At 37.8% G+C, this 13361-nt stretch overlaps 1 protein-coding gene across 4 annotated transcripts in view; it reads left to right on the forward strand.

Moving 5' to 3' along the window:
* fsd1l (fibronectin type III and SPRY domain containing 1-like) overlaps nucleotides 1–12790 on the forward strand; it is a 29228-nt gene extending 16438 nt beyond the window's left edge. For 2 of the 4 annotated variants that reach the window (XM_026921600.3, XM_026921603.3), the window contains 8 exons: nucleotides 3860–4069; nucleotides 4609–4707; nucleotides 5123–5252; nucleotides 6516–6548; nucleotides 9425–9522; nucleotides 10079–10330; nucleotides 11291–11379; nucleotides 12072–12790. In XM_026921600.3, coding sequence (XP_026777401.1) covers nucleotides 3860–4069; nucleotides 4609–4707; nucleotides 5123–5252; nucleotides 6516–6548; nucleotides 9425–9522; nucleotides 10079–10330; nucleotides 11291–11379; nucleotides 12072–12194 — 1034 coding nt within the window. In that variant the 3' untranslated portion in view covers nucleotides 12195–12790. The remainder of the gene's footprint in view (nucleotides 1–3859; nucleotides 4070–4608; nucleotides 4708–5122; nucleotides 5253–6515; nucleotides 6549–9424; nucleotides 9523–10078; nucleotides 10331–11290; nucleotides 11380–12071) is intronic. The other 2 variants (XM_026921601.3, XM_026921602.3) reach the window with 2 other exon arrangements.
* Nucleotides 12791–13361: the final 571 nt, after the last annotated feature.

Below are 13361 nucleotides of genomic sequence, written 5' to 3' on the forward strand. Positions count from 1 at the left end.
TGTCTAGTGTAACATAATGACATTCCTAAATGTTTTCCTCTCCAGTTCATAAAAATGAAAACTGGAGAGGAAGCATGTTGTGTGGTGTCAGTGACTTAACACTCCAGGATGGAGGCTGTTTTATTAAACGTTTGTTGGGAGTGATATTTGAGCCGTCTTGCTCTCGCTCTTCTGCTGCCACCACCATGTATCCACTTACACTTGGGACATTTGATGTAATGTCAGTCTGTTGTATGGCCCACTAGGGACAACGCTGGCTAAAAAACACAACAGAGCTCCAGAAAGTAGCAAGTTAGTACATGGTATTGTAATCCCTAGAGCTTCATCAGCAGCAGAGTTACAGCATTTTTAATTCTGTGTGAAGCAGAATCAGGTTTATGTGCATTGCACAATGGCTGAATGTAAAATCACATTGCACACTGCACGTTGTGACAGCATTAGCTGCGGGTTTGTGCACAGGACGCCGACTTTCTCCTCGGGTTATTCCTGTGCTGTACGAAGCTGTCAGAAATGACAAACGCCGAGCAGGAAGAATTGTGCATTAGTAAGATGATGAACAGTAAATCGTCTATATATTGAGTCCTTGGGGTTAAATAAAAATTTCAGCTAAAAATTAAATGTGCACAATTTGTTGATCAGCCAAGATATTTTTGGTATTTGAAGTTTGCTATGTTGCTAACAAGTATTTAAAGCTTATAGCTACTAGTTTAGCATTGTGTAAGCTGTGTAAATAAATTAGAACACGCGCTGTCAGTAATGCCATTTGTACAAATGTGAAACTGACTCCTGGGTCATGGAGGAGTGTGTTAGCTTATATTTTTGTCCATGTTGTCTTGCACTGTAATGTATGTGTGTGTGTGAGAGAGAGAGACAGAGAGAGAGACAGAGAGAGAGAGAGAAGGGCAATCTGACGATGACTCTCCTCATCAGTAGCGTTTCTGAGTAAGCACCCGTGAGGCTCAGAGCCTTTCAGATCCACAGTTGCCCCAAAGCCTGGCACAGCACATACATCTAAAAATAACACTACACTCACCACTGTCTCCTGTAACTTAGACTAAACTACATTATGGAACACTCTTTCATTTATTCAACCTCCAAACACAGTAAAATCAATGGTAAATACAAGAAAACAGTCTATTTGAGCCAATTTAGTCCATACAAGAAGGATTATTTAAGCTCCACGTGTTGCTGTGACAGCATGGAAGAGCTTTGGCATTAGTGTTGAACCCGCTTTAACGCTTTTCCTAGCAGTGGTAATCTAATGCTCTTGTATACGTGCAGCACTGAAGCTCTTTAGACATGACCGTCTAAAAGAAGAGCAACAATGGATCTTCTCTATATTGATTTTTGAAGTTAGTTCAGGCAAAAATTGCCCCAAATTTTTTCAGCATATTGCTGTACTAAATAGCATGCCAGTATAACATTCACCATACATGGTGTACTGTTCTGACAACTCAATTAGTTTAGCTCAGTGATTTTGCTTCACTGTCTTGCACGGAGCCTGTTCTGTTGCTCACTGAAACATTTATGATCTCTGATGTCTTCAGGAATCTCTCTTGCATTCACTCAGAAGGCCAGTCAAGGCTTTTCCTCAGTTTTATTAACCCGGAGCCACTTTGAGACTCAGCGATCTGGCTTGATCTCAGCCTTTTTTGTGCACATGTGAAACGTGAAACTGACGCACGGGTCTTGGAGGAGTTGAGTTGCAGCTCGAAGTGGCTCTCAAGTGCAGAAGCTGAGCTCATATATCTTCCATTATTTATGTTGTGCATTGTGAAAGGCATGATTTTTAGGAAAGAAAGGACACTTCCTATCATCTCCCTCCTTGAAATCTTTAAGCAGATTTTGACTTTAGTAACCTTTTTCATTGATCAGTTGCCTTCTAATCATTGCTGCTTGACCCAATAGCTTGAGATTAGTTTCAGATACACCAGTAACAGTGGATAGAGGATACACTACAGCTAATCGATGGCTCCACTAAGTAAACCAGGAGGTGCTATGGACATAGGCGGGAACAGCTGTGTCCAGCAGTCCCGCTAGACTACTTTCAAACATTCTTTTGATTGAATATCTATCACCATGACAAACTGGAGCAAGATTTTCTCTCCAGGGTTTAGTCAGCCCGGGATATGACACACCCCGGCACAAAAGAATTGACGATCACCTCCTTTCTTCTCTCTGGCTAACTCTGTATAAGCTGCGTGCTGATATGAATCATAGATACATGGGCTCCTGTCCTTTTGTGACATATAATAACTATATTTCTGCTATAGTAAAAACTTCTTTTGTCTCTTTATTTTACAGAATGTAGTTTCTAATATTACCACTGTATGTTGTATAGAGATAGAGATAGACCAAAGATATGATCAAATTGATCCAGTGTGGGTGGGTGTGGCCTAATATTCTTATAAGCATGCTTGATTGACATGCTTCTAGACTGCTTTACATCTCAAGCAGAACTAAACATGGGCAAGCATGGAGAATTGGGATGAGCTTATTATCACAGTAAGCTATTCTTACTGGACCTCATTAGGTGGTTTGGAGACAGTTTAAGCTTGAATACATATTTTTGATTAAAAAAAAAAGCTACAGAATGTGGGAGGTACAAGTGTGACTCTACACTATATGTATATAGGCAAGATAGTTTTTATAATGATAACTGTACATAAAAGGTATACAGTTTGTAGATGATTTTTAGCTAAAATTTCAGGTTGTCTGCTTGTGATCTTCAGAGGTTGTTTGTGGGCACAGTCGTGAGTTCACATGTCTTCAATAGCTGGCTCTTAATTCACCGAGTCAATGACACGCAAGCCACCTGCACCCATCTGCAGTGTCATGTAAATCAGGCATCTGTCACAGAAAGGGTTTCCTCCTCTTCTCCCCGCATAATGAAGCGCTGGAAATGCTCTCTGTCTTAAATCACATCTTATGTACTATTCTAGACAAGTATACATAACCATCTGATACATGAATCTGAACACTACATATCGTATATATTTGCAGGAAAAATGTAATATGCAGTTGTTGGGGTTTTTTTTTTCAAAAACCTTTCCCAGCATGCACCTTCGAACAGATGGACAGCATATAATGGACAGAACCAACATGCTGCCAATGATGGCGGTAGAAAGGCAGTATGCAAAGTTGTAATTGTTATTGAGTTGTACATTTAAATGACACAAATGGAAAAAATACACGTAGCACGGCAAACACTGTTGGTTAAGTTAGCTAATGTCAGCAATGTATTCTGGCACTATTGTTTACATCAAATGCATTTGTAATGGCATTTCCTTAAAGTACAAAACATTCACCACTTGAATTCAATAATCTTTCCTTAAAAGTGTGTTCTATGTACAAGTCTTCTAGATAAATGTTCTACTATAAAGTGTCGTCATGGGTGGCTGTGATATGACAAAAATATCATCTCACAATACTTTTTCTTATACACAATATGTATCATGACATAAGTGCCAGCATAATAGTAGTGTTGCAGTTTATAACAATTACATAACAATTAAAAAAAATTTTTTTTTTTATTCAAGCACATTACAAAGCAAAATTACTTAAATTTTAAAAGGAAGGGAAAAAATCTACAGTTAAAATTTTTTAATATTAAAAGTTTTAATATTAAATCAGTGTTTGTCATTGTAATTAAAAAAAGTTAGAAAAGTGTATTGTGACATCATTTTTCACATTGATATTATATTGACATATGCACATACACACACAAATATATATATATATATATATATATATATATATATATATATATATATATATATATATTTTCAAAGATGCCTTACCCACAATAAAGATTTGTAGTATGTGTATAATACATGACAAATTCACTTTTGTCTTTCAGTCCCCAGAGCTCCAGAAATTGATGTCCAGGAGTGTGTGGTGATGGACAATGCAGTGACTGTCATCTGGAGGATGCCGGTGGAGGACAGCAAGATTGACCACTACATCCTCGAATACAGAAAAACCAACCACGAGGGTCTGCCTCGGGTCAAGGATGAGCACCACTGGGAGATTGTGGACAACATTAAGAGCACAGAGTACACACTGACGGGTACAGACACAGGACACATGGCATGTGACACACACACACACACACATGGTGCCCTCCAGAATTATTGGCACCCTTCAGCAAATACGATTGTATAAAATAAACATTACACAGAATAATTCAAAATTTCCACCCAAACAATTGGAGAGATGTATAAATAACCTAGGCGTAAAATGCCCTGTGTGAAAGAGTGGACTAAGATCATTTTAAAAACCTGTACAACCTTGTAAGTCATTATAGTAAGGTACTATGGTCAGAGTGCTGTTACAAAACATTAATTGCAAGGATGCTGATAATTTTGAAGTCAGTGTTTTGTAGAAGAAATTTAACTCCTTTTTTTTTTTTTGCTGTTTGAAAAATAGTATGCAGTATCCCTTATTAAATACTACTTATTGCACGTGTTATTCTTTTTAACGTACTGTGTATATTAATTTTTGCTCATTTTTATGAAGGGTGCCAATAATTCTGGAGGTCATTGTATATTGTACTATTGCTTTATACTAAGAAGCTGATAAAATGGACTCACTGAGTTTTATTTTCAGGGTTAAAGTTTGATTCCAAGTTCATGAACTTCCGGGTTCGAGCGTGTAACAAAGCAGCAGCTGGAGATTATTCTGATCCTGTGACACTGGAAACCAAAGGTAAAGACAATAATATAAAAAAAAAACTTTTTAAGCAATCAAACTAACATCTGTTAGGTAAAAGCATTAGATAAGAAGCATTAGATAAGAAGGAGGTGTGTTCTCTGTGCTTGTCAGTCACAGCAAAGGAGCTAAAACTTTATTTTTTGATTAAAATCAAACTGTATTACATCACACTGCATTGAATTGCATCGAATCAGCTGTAAATCATCAAATCACAAGCTGCTTTAAATGTATCTTTTACACAGCAGATTGCTGATCATGAATCAGGATGTACATTTTATGAGTGATACCTATACAATCAGCTGTCATAACACAGTGTGTGTATATATATATATATATATATATATATATATATATATATATATATATATATATATAAACATACAGTATTAATAACATTTCTCTTGTGCAGCGCTCAACTTCATCTTTGACTCGTCGTCCTCACACCTGAACCTGAAGGTGGAGGACAGCAGTGTGGAGTGGGACCCACAGGGAGGCAAAGGCCTTGACAGTAAGGTCAAAGGGAAGGAGAACAAGGGCAGGTATGTGCTCATATTCCCATGCATCACTATCACATCACTGTCGATATTCCTAGGCTAATATTTTATATGTACACTCCTAAACAAGTGCTGTTTATGTGGAAATCATGGTTGAATTAGATGGACAGTTGGGTAGTTAATGGTTGTAATGTTTTATACTGATTCCAAAATCATCTTCTAATAATAAGTGAAATTTACTTTCATTCGCTTGATTTCCTACAGTTGCCACTTGGGCTGGGCAATATGGTGATACAATATTGATTTGGTGATAAATTATGCCACAATACACTTTCCTGAGACATTGTGGGTACCGTGATCTCTTTTAATATTTGTTTTTGATGCTTTTAAACAACAGTTACAAACTCTGAAAGTAGCTGATTTGATGGTAATGTTTTTTATTGTTTTAAATGTAAAAAAAATATTGAATTGATATGTATTGATAGAATTGATATATATTATAATATATCGCGTATCGTATGTCTTCAAATATCATGATATATCTTTGGCATAGTTGCAGCACAGGTCATTTTGCTTATACCACAAAAATTGGGCTTTGTATATATTTTGCTTTCTTATAACTAAATGATATACTAACAGAAAACGTATTAGCATTTTATTTAGCTAACTTTTTAGTCCCCAACATATAAAGTTGCTGTTATGGTTACATCTAAAAGGCTGTTTTCTTGCTCCGTTGTTGTCACATTCACTTAAAACATTTCAACTCTATAGTCTGTAAATAATTGCTTTCAACATAAATCAACATAAATCAGTGTCATTTGTTTGTCTTATTGTCATTAAGTGGTGTAAAAGGCAATAATGAGGAGTAAATATAACCCTTATTGATGCTTATTGTCCAACATGACTCAGGAGCATTAAATTTGAACTGACTCCTGCCAGCCAATCAGAAATGAATATTATCTGTAGTCATAATCCAGGTTTAATGCATACTGAATTAGATAATAATTACAGTCTTGAGTTTATGGATTTGTAAAAGCCTCTGCTGGTTCTCATAATGGTGGGAAAATGAGATCATAATTTATTAAAGTTTATCATTTATTAAGATTTATTCATTTATTTATTCATCCTCAGCTGTTCCTGGGATCTCTGTCAGGAACTTTGTAGCTATTTTCACAGCTATTATTCCTGTAACATTTGTGTGTCTTGGTTAGGTTTTCATGTGTTTGCCCTGATTTTTTCCTTTCAGCTTTAACAGCGCAGTCTCCCAGGCATTTTCTTTTATTCACGCTTTCCTTTTTTCACCAACAGTGCACACCTCACTAATCTGAAGAACATGACAAGGTGACCGTGTGTCTCTGGCCTTGTGGGATTTGGCCTTTTAGAACTTTGCTGCAACTGTTAGCCTCCCTAGTTTCTTCTTCCAGCGTGCTGTTCTTGGGATTTGGTGTTGGCAGAAACTGACACTCTTTATAACCTTCACGGGAGGAGTGGTTTAGAAAAAAGATTCCAGGGTTAGCCAGATAACATTCCATTCTCTGTACCACTTATCCTACACAGGGTCACAAGGTAAACCCTGGCAACCCATCACAGGGCACAATCTCACACACACACTAGTCAATTTGGAAATGCCCATCAGCCTACAATGCATGTCATGGGAAGGAAACCGGAAGCTTGGGGAGAACATGCAAACTCCACACACACAGGGCAGTGGCGAGAATCGAACCCCCAACCCCCTAGGTACATAGCAAACATGCTAACCACTAAGCCACCATGCCCATTATTATAAGTAACCATTATTTTGGAAGGTTAGCTGGCTAACTTTGTTATTCTGGATCATTGAATCCCAGAGTTGCTGGGATAAGAAGTGCGTCATGCTAGTTTGCTGTTTACATAGAATGATAATTGGTAACGCGTGTGTGTATGTGTGTGCTGAATCTGATGGTCATTTCTAGATGGAGAATATCCTTAAATATATTAAATGGTTATTATTAACAAATCCATTAGTCATGATCAGTTTTCTGTCATGCCTCCATCTATAACTGGCTTTTATTACTGACTCTCTCTTCTGGTTCTAGGGTGTTCCTTCACACTTTATTCTCTCTTAAAAGAAATGGTGGCAAGATAATAACCACGATATACATTAGTCAGTGTTTCTGATTCTTTGCGTCCAAAGCAGTAAACGTCTCGTGTTAATCTTTTTCATGCTCACATCTTTATAACTTTGGTGAGTAACCACTCTATTAAAAATCAAGACTTCATTCGTGTTTTCCCATCAGTCATTCCGTTATGGAAAACAGGATTCATGACATGTCATTAGTGTCATCACTAACCATCACAGGGTATTAAGTATATGAGTAAGCAATAGAAGACATCCGGCGCATCCGGAAGTGTTTTATTCTCCTTTATTCCTCTTAGTACTGCAGTTTGCCAAGGATTACATTTTTTATTAATTAAAGAATGAGACATTGCATGTTTTATCCATTTACAGTTACACTTAATGTTGTGGAGCATCCACATAACATGTTAGTTCCTTTTAAAATGTACTGACACTGGGGACTCCTTCCTTAAATGTTCAACAAACATTTACAGACGCATTACAGAATACGTCACCATATCATAGATTAGGTGTTCTTTGTTAAATAAAAGCCTTGTGAATTAGCTGTTACTAAAGAGAAGAGCGCATTGATCTAAACCTCTGATTTGCCTGATTGCAGCCGGCACTACTATCAAAGCTGCTGTTAGGAAACATTAATGAACACCTTCTGACCAATCAGAATTGAGAGTTGAACAGCGCTGTGTATATAAGTATTAAATAATAAGTCCAATACATTATAAGTTAATAATTGATCTGATACTGCTGCTCCATATGACACTCAGGGTGTTTCCTTTATGTCAGTCATAGAGCTGTCTTTTGTCATGTGAGTCATGTGACCGAGACAATGGACACACCCACCATGCTCTAGCATCTGTCACTCCACAAAGAGAGCAGCCCAGAATTCCCTGCGGGATTTCACAATGGCTTAACCACGTCCTCATGTCAAACATTATGTAGCACACAGAGTAATATGATCCTGTTTGCTTAAGAAGAAATTTGTACACATGTTAAACTGTCACAACACCTACGTCCAGTAGATTCCACCACATCACCATCAGTCACTAAAGAATATTGCAAAAATGTAAAGATGGTGTTTATCACATGTTCTTAAAGGAGTACTCTGATCTTTTTAACCTGTTCTCTATCCATCGCAGCTGCATGCTATGTGTTATTACCACAGACAAGGATTTCGACACATTTCCCTGTGCTGAAGAAAGAAAAGAGAAAAAAGAACATTTTTTTCATACCAAACTCAGTTAGAATAGAAGTCTAAGGGCATTTGTTAAAAACATTTATGCGAAACTTTTTGGTATTTATAAAGTCATCTCTAAATCTTTAGCATTCATCTGCTACTCTATGAGAGGAATGAATGTGTGTTTACACCTTACCTGGATATTTGTGTGGGTCTGATGGATACCACAGTACTTTGGGAACATGTGGATAACTGGTTTGAATGTCACTAAATCTCCATAAGAACAGCATTAGTAACAATTTTTTCATGTATGTCTCATATTATGAGTGTTATAATTAGTGTTATAGTTGTAACATTGAATTTTCGTTATATAGTATTATACAGTAAATATAATATCTGCCCTTAAGCTTTCTTTATAAGTGAGTTTCTAGTAAACAGAGTTTCGATTCATTTGTCAGTACGGTATAACTTATCCACTGTATTCTGTGGTAATTACACATACGTACATGTTGGATAGATATTAGGTTACAAATGTTGGTCTGTTCCTTTAAGTTCAGATCATCCTTTGGGATCAGGCTTTGAATAGGGTTTTGCTTTTGTTGCTTGTAACATCTGTGTTAGTTGCTTCATTTTAGCCTTTTTTTTCTAATCAGCCATCGCTGTCCTGTCCTGAAGCGCCATATGCCTGCGTCTCTTCTTCCATAGAAGTGCTCTTACTAACACAAGTGGGCATTTCTGAATGTGCTGTTGCCATTTCTTTTCATTGCTGCTTCTGTGTTTCTTCTTCTCTGCCATGGCTGTTTGCGTGTGTCTTTGAGACTGAATCAGCATGTGTGTTAGTGCTAGTGTTTCCATGATTCCTAGCCAGATGTGCGTACTTTATGCTGCCTGTATGGACTGACTGTATTTTTGCTCTGTTGATGGTTACAGAAGTGGAACTCCATCTCCGAAGAGAGGGTCGACTGCTCGCTCGCCAGCTCCGAGGGGAGGCAGAGATCGGTTTACTGGAGAGTCCTACACAGTACTGGGTATAGAACCTGTACCTATAAAACTGTACTTATTTACATTTTACTGTAGATGTCTCACTTATCAGTGTTGATAAGCACCTGATTGGTCAGAAGGTGTTTAATTTTCTATAGTCCCGGCTACAAGGCAAATCACAGGTTTATGTTAAAGCACTGTTTGTAATACATTATTGTTTCTGTAGTAAAAGCTTACACAGGGACTGATATGATGGACACTCCGCATAAACTTTTTAAAAATGCGTGTAGTTTTCTGTAAGGAGAACTTTATTTTTGAAAGGAGTCTCCACTGTCAGCACTATTGAACAATCAGAGTTAAAGCTGTAAAGCTGTAACTGAAAAGTCTTCAGGACAGAAGGCTTTGCCCTTTGCAGATTATGAGTAACAAGCTGCTTTTTCTATCTTCATAACTTCAAAAGAGAGAAAAAATAGACTGGTGAGGGAGCAACTGTTTATAACATGTTTCACAGACGTTCCATAACAAATCCAGTCCTAAAACACACTGTATTATAGTGATTGATATAATTTGTTATGTGTATTGTGCATCTTTTTCTGTGCTCAGGTGACACCAGTATTGACTCCGGTCAGCACTACTGGGAGGTGAAGGCCCTCAAAGACTGCAAGTCCTATAGCATCGGTGTAGCCTATAAGAACCTGGGCAAGTTCGATCAGTTGGGCAAAACCAACACCACCTGGTGTATCCATGTCAATAATTGGCTCCAGAACTCCTTTGCTGCCAAACACAACAACAAGGCGAAGAGTCTGGATGTGGCAGTACCAGAGAGGATAGGAGTTTACTGTGACCTAGATGGAGGTACAAATGAATCTATTGAGACGCTAACAGAGTGTCACACTCCGTTTAAAATCAAATTCACTTCATCAGTCACTTAATCTTTTAAAAAACGTGGTTACATTGACACCGGTTTGAGAACCAAATGTGGGATTTTCTCTATTGCCTTTCGTGACAGAACACCCACTTCTTTAAATTTTGTGCTTATTTGGAGAACATACAGTGGATATAAAAAGGAAGAGTGGAATAAAATTGCCAAATCAAGTTGGTAGACTCTTAACCAAAAACTGACAGACTGCCAAGCAAAAGGTTCTTTAACACAGTATTAGTTAAGCAGTGGGCACACATTTGTGCAACCTGATTGTTGTTACTTTTTCCCTAAAATGTTTCTATTTGTTTTTCACTTGAATTTGGTTGTTGGTTTATCACATTAAAGATGGAAAAGGTCTGACATGATTTATCTTTGTTTAATATTTTACAACACAAAACCTGCTATTTTAACAGGAGACTTTTTAAATACACTGTATTTGACCATCAAATCCTAATGCTATATATTACCAATACTGGTAAAATATTCACTTTATTGTGAGTATGTAGATTCTTTTACTAGTTCAATGAAGTGAAAAAAAACATTGTCTGAAAAAGTCACTTTAATGTTAACATTTGATATTTGGAATGAAATGAACCATTAATTCATCTACGTGAAATACCTCCAGTTCTCTGCTAATAAAGTCCTGGAGCAACAGGAGATCGTATCTCTTGCCTCATGTACCGTTTCTAGGGCTATTGGACACCTGTAGATCGAATGTCAGGCAGATCCATTGACTCTCTAGAAGTAGTGTGCAAATAAAAGAACACTAACAAGCCCTTTTCAAGCCTGCCTGCTTTGTACAGTAGTTCTTTTCATATCCTGTTCCAGGAGAATGACCACAGATTATATTTTTCACTTAATCTGAAAGCTCCTTTGTGTCCTTTCAATTTCAGGTCAGCTGTCGTTTTACAATGCGGAAAGCAAACAGCTGCTTCACTCGTTCAAGACGAAGTTCACTCAACCTGTTGTGCCGGCCTTTATGGTGAGTGCCGGCTGGAGGGTTACGTCACATGATCTACAAACACCTGCCCTTCTAGTGGTAATGCAGTTTCGCCCAATGACAACAGTTTTCATAACCTAATATAATGTCACTTTGTAATTACAGTGTAACTCAAGTTGCTGTAACGTAACTATGGCTAATTGTGGTTAGCTGCTGAAACTGGAGATGAGTGTCATGAGCTTGCACTATATGTAGCCGTTTAAAATTAAATCTGACCCACTTGGTCACGTGCCATCTGACTTTTGGCCATACAGTGTACATGTATACATTAGGACGATTAATCGAGCCTCCAGGATCATGGAACAAGAAACAAGACTTTGTAAACTTGACTAGATAAAGTACAAATATTAAAAAAAAAAAGGTTTTGGTAAAGTACTAAATAGAAAAAAGTGCAGTACAATACTTTACCAAAACTTTACTCAGACCGACAGGGACCAAGGTCACACGTTCTTCACTGAGACTGACAGGCACAGAGGCCATGACTCCTTCAGTAGTCCTGTCAGACACAGAGACCACGCCTTCTTCGATATGAATGATAGGCACAGAGGCCACACCCCCCTCAATGAGCCTGACAAACACTACACCTCCCTTACTGGGGCTGACAGGCACAGAGGTTATGCCTCATTCTCTATAACAACCTTTGAATCAGACTTGCATCTTTCTGTGTTCTGCAGGTGTGGTGTGGTGGCCTGAGCCTGTCGACTGGGTTACAGGTTCCCAGTGCGGTTAGAAGCTTCCAGAAGGCTGAAAATGGGCTGGCGGGATCAAACAGCAGTCTGAACAGCATGGCACAGTAATCTAAGCTCAGAAACGATGAATTCTGTTTCATGCTGATTTAGGACTAGCTTCCTGTGTAATCCATCCCTAATCAGCAGCAAAGAGCAACCTGTATGAACAGCCCATGACCTTGGACCCCACTTCCTGCTTCCTGCTTCCTGGGGAATACATCATCCAGCATTGGAATACTGTGAAGCATCATGGGAAATTAAATCTGTCACTGGCAAGCCTAGATTTCTCCAAGATAAGGAGAGCTGCCTCTTTCTCTGTCTTTCTGTTTCTTCTTTGATAAGAAATCCTAGCAGCTTTATCAGGGATTAGCTGAGTGCACTTTTTTCCCTTACTAATTTTAGGTTGAATTTGTTTTTCTTGTTTTTGTAATGATTTATATCTGACACAACTTTACTCCTGGTATGACAGATTCTGTCCTTTATGCTTTGATTTGTCGTATTACTTTTCATGACTTGTGTACATTTTTTTAGTTTAGTGTCTATGTATGTGTGAGTACGGCCTGTGAGCGTGGGTGACCATTACCTCGTGTCTGCGCAAAGGTATTTTTCCTTGAACTGTCAAAATCCTTTTACCGTTTGAACTATGAAGCCTGTAGTTTTTTTTACTACAGTATGTTATGAGGTTGAATATGACTATGGAACAATGTTTGCACGATGTAAACCATTTAATGCTGCTTTCTATATATTTAGGTTCCTGTTATTCTACTGTTTGTACGAAGGTCTGATTAAATCCTGTTCACCAAAAGCACATCTTTTAGACGTAGGCATCAGACAGCTTTCATTAGTGCTGCTGTGTTGAAAATTTGTTTTCTTTCTTTGATTTCATGTTTTTTTTTTCCTGAGTTGATCTTATTATTTACTGTATGTGCATATCAGCAACTGTCATTTCTGTCCATTCAGTAAATTATTGATTTTCTAAAATTGTCTTGTAGTCATGCCAAACTAGCTGTTTTAATCTGTAGGACACTTTCATAAGAAGTTATTGTATCCACATACATCAGGGACAATTCCCAGAAGGTCACAGCACTACACAGTTTAAAAAATTTGTAGTCTAATGATCTATTAAACACCTAAATAATGTTACTATATGATCATTTTCACACAAGCACTTCAGCATCAAAGAGTTACCTGACCATCACGCCCACGTGTGGTTCTTCCGCAAACTGTTTCCACAAA

This window comes from Pangasianodon hypophthalmus, chromosome 27 (assembly GCF_027358585.1).
Source record: "Pangasianodon hypophthalmus isolate fPanHyp1 chromosome 27, fPanHyp1.pri, whole genome shotgun sequence".
Classification (NCBI taxonomy): domain Eukaryota; kingdom Metazoa; phylum Chordata; class Actinopteri; order Siluriformes; family Pangasiidae; genus Pangasianodon; species Pangasianodon hypophthalmus.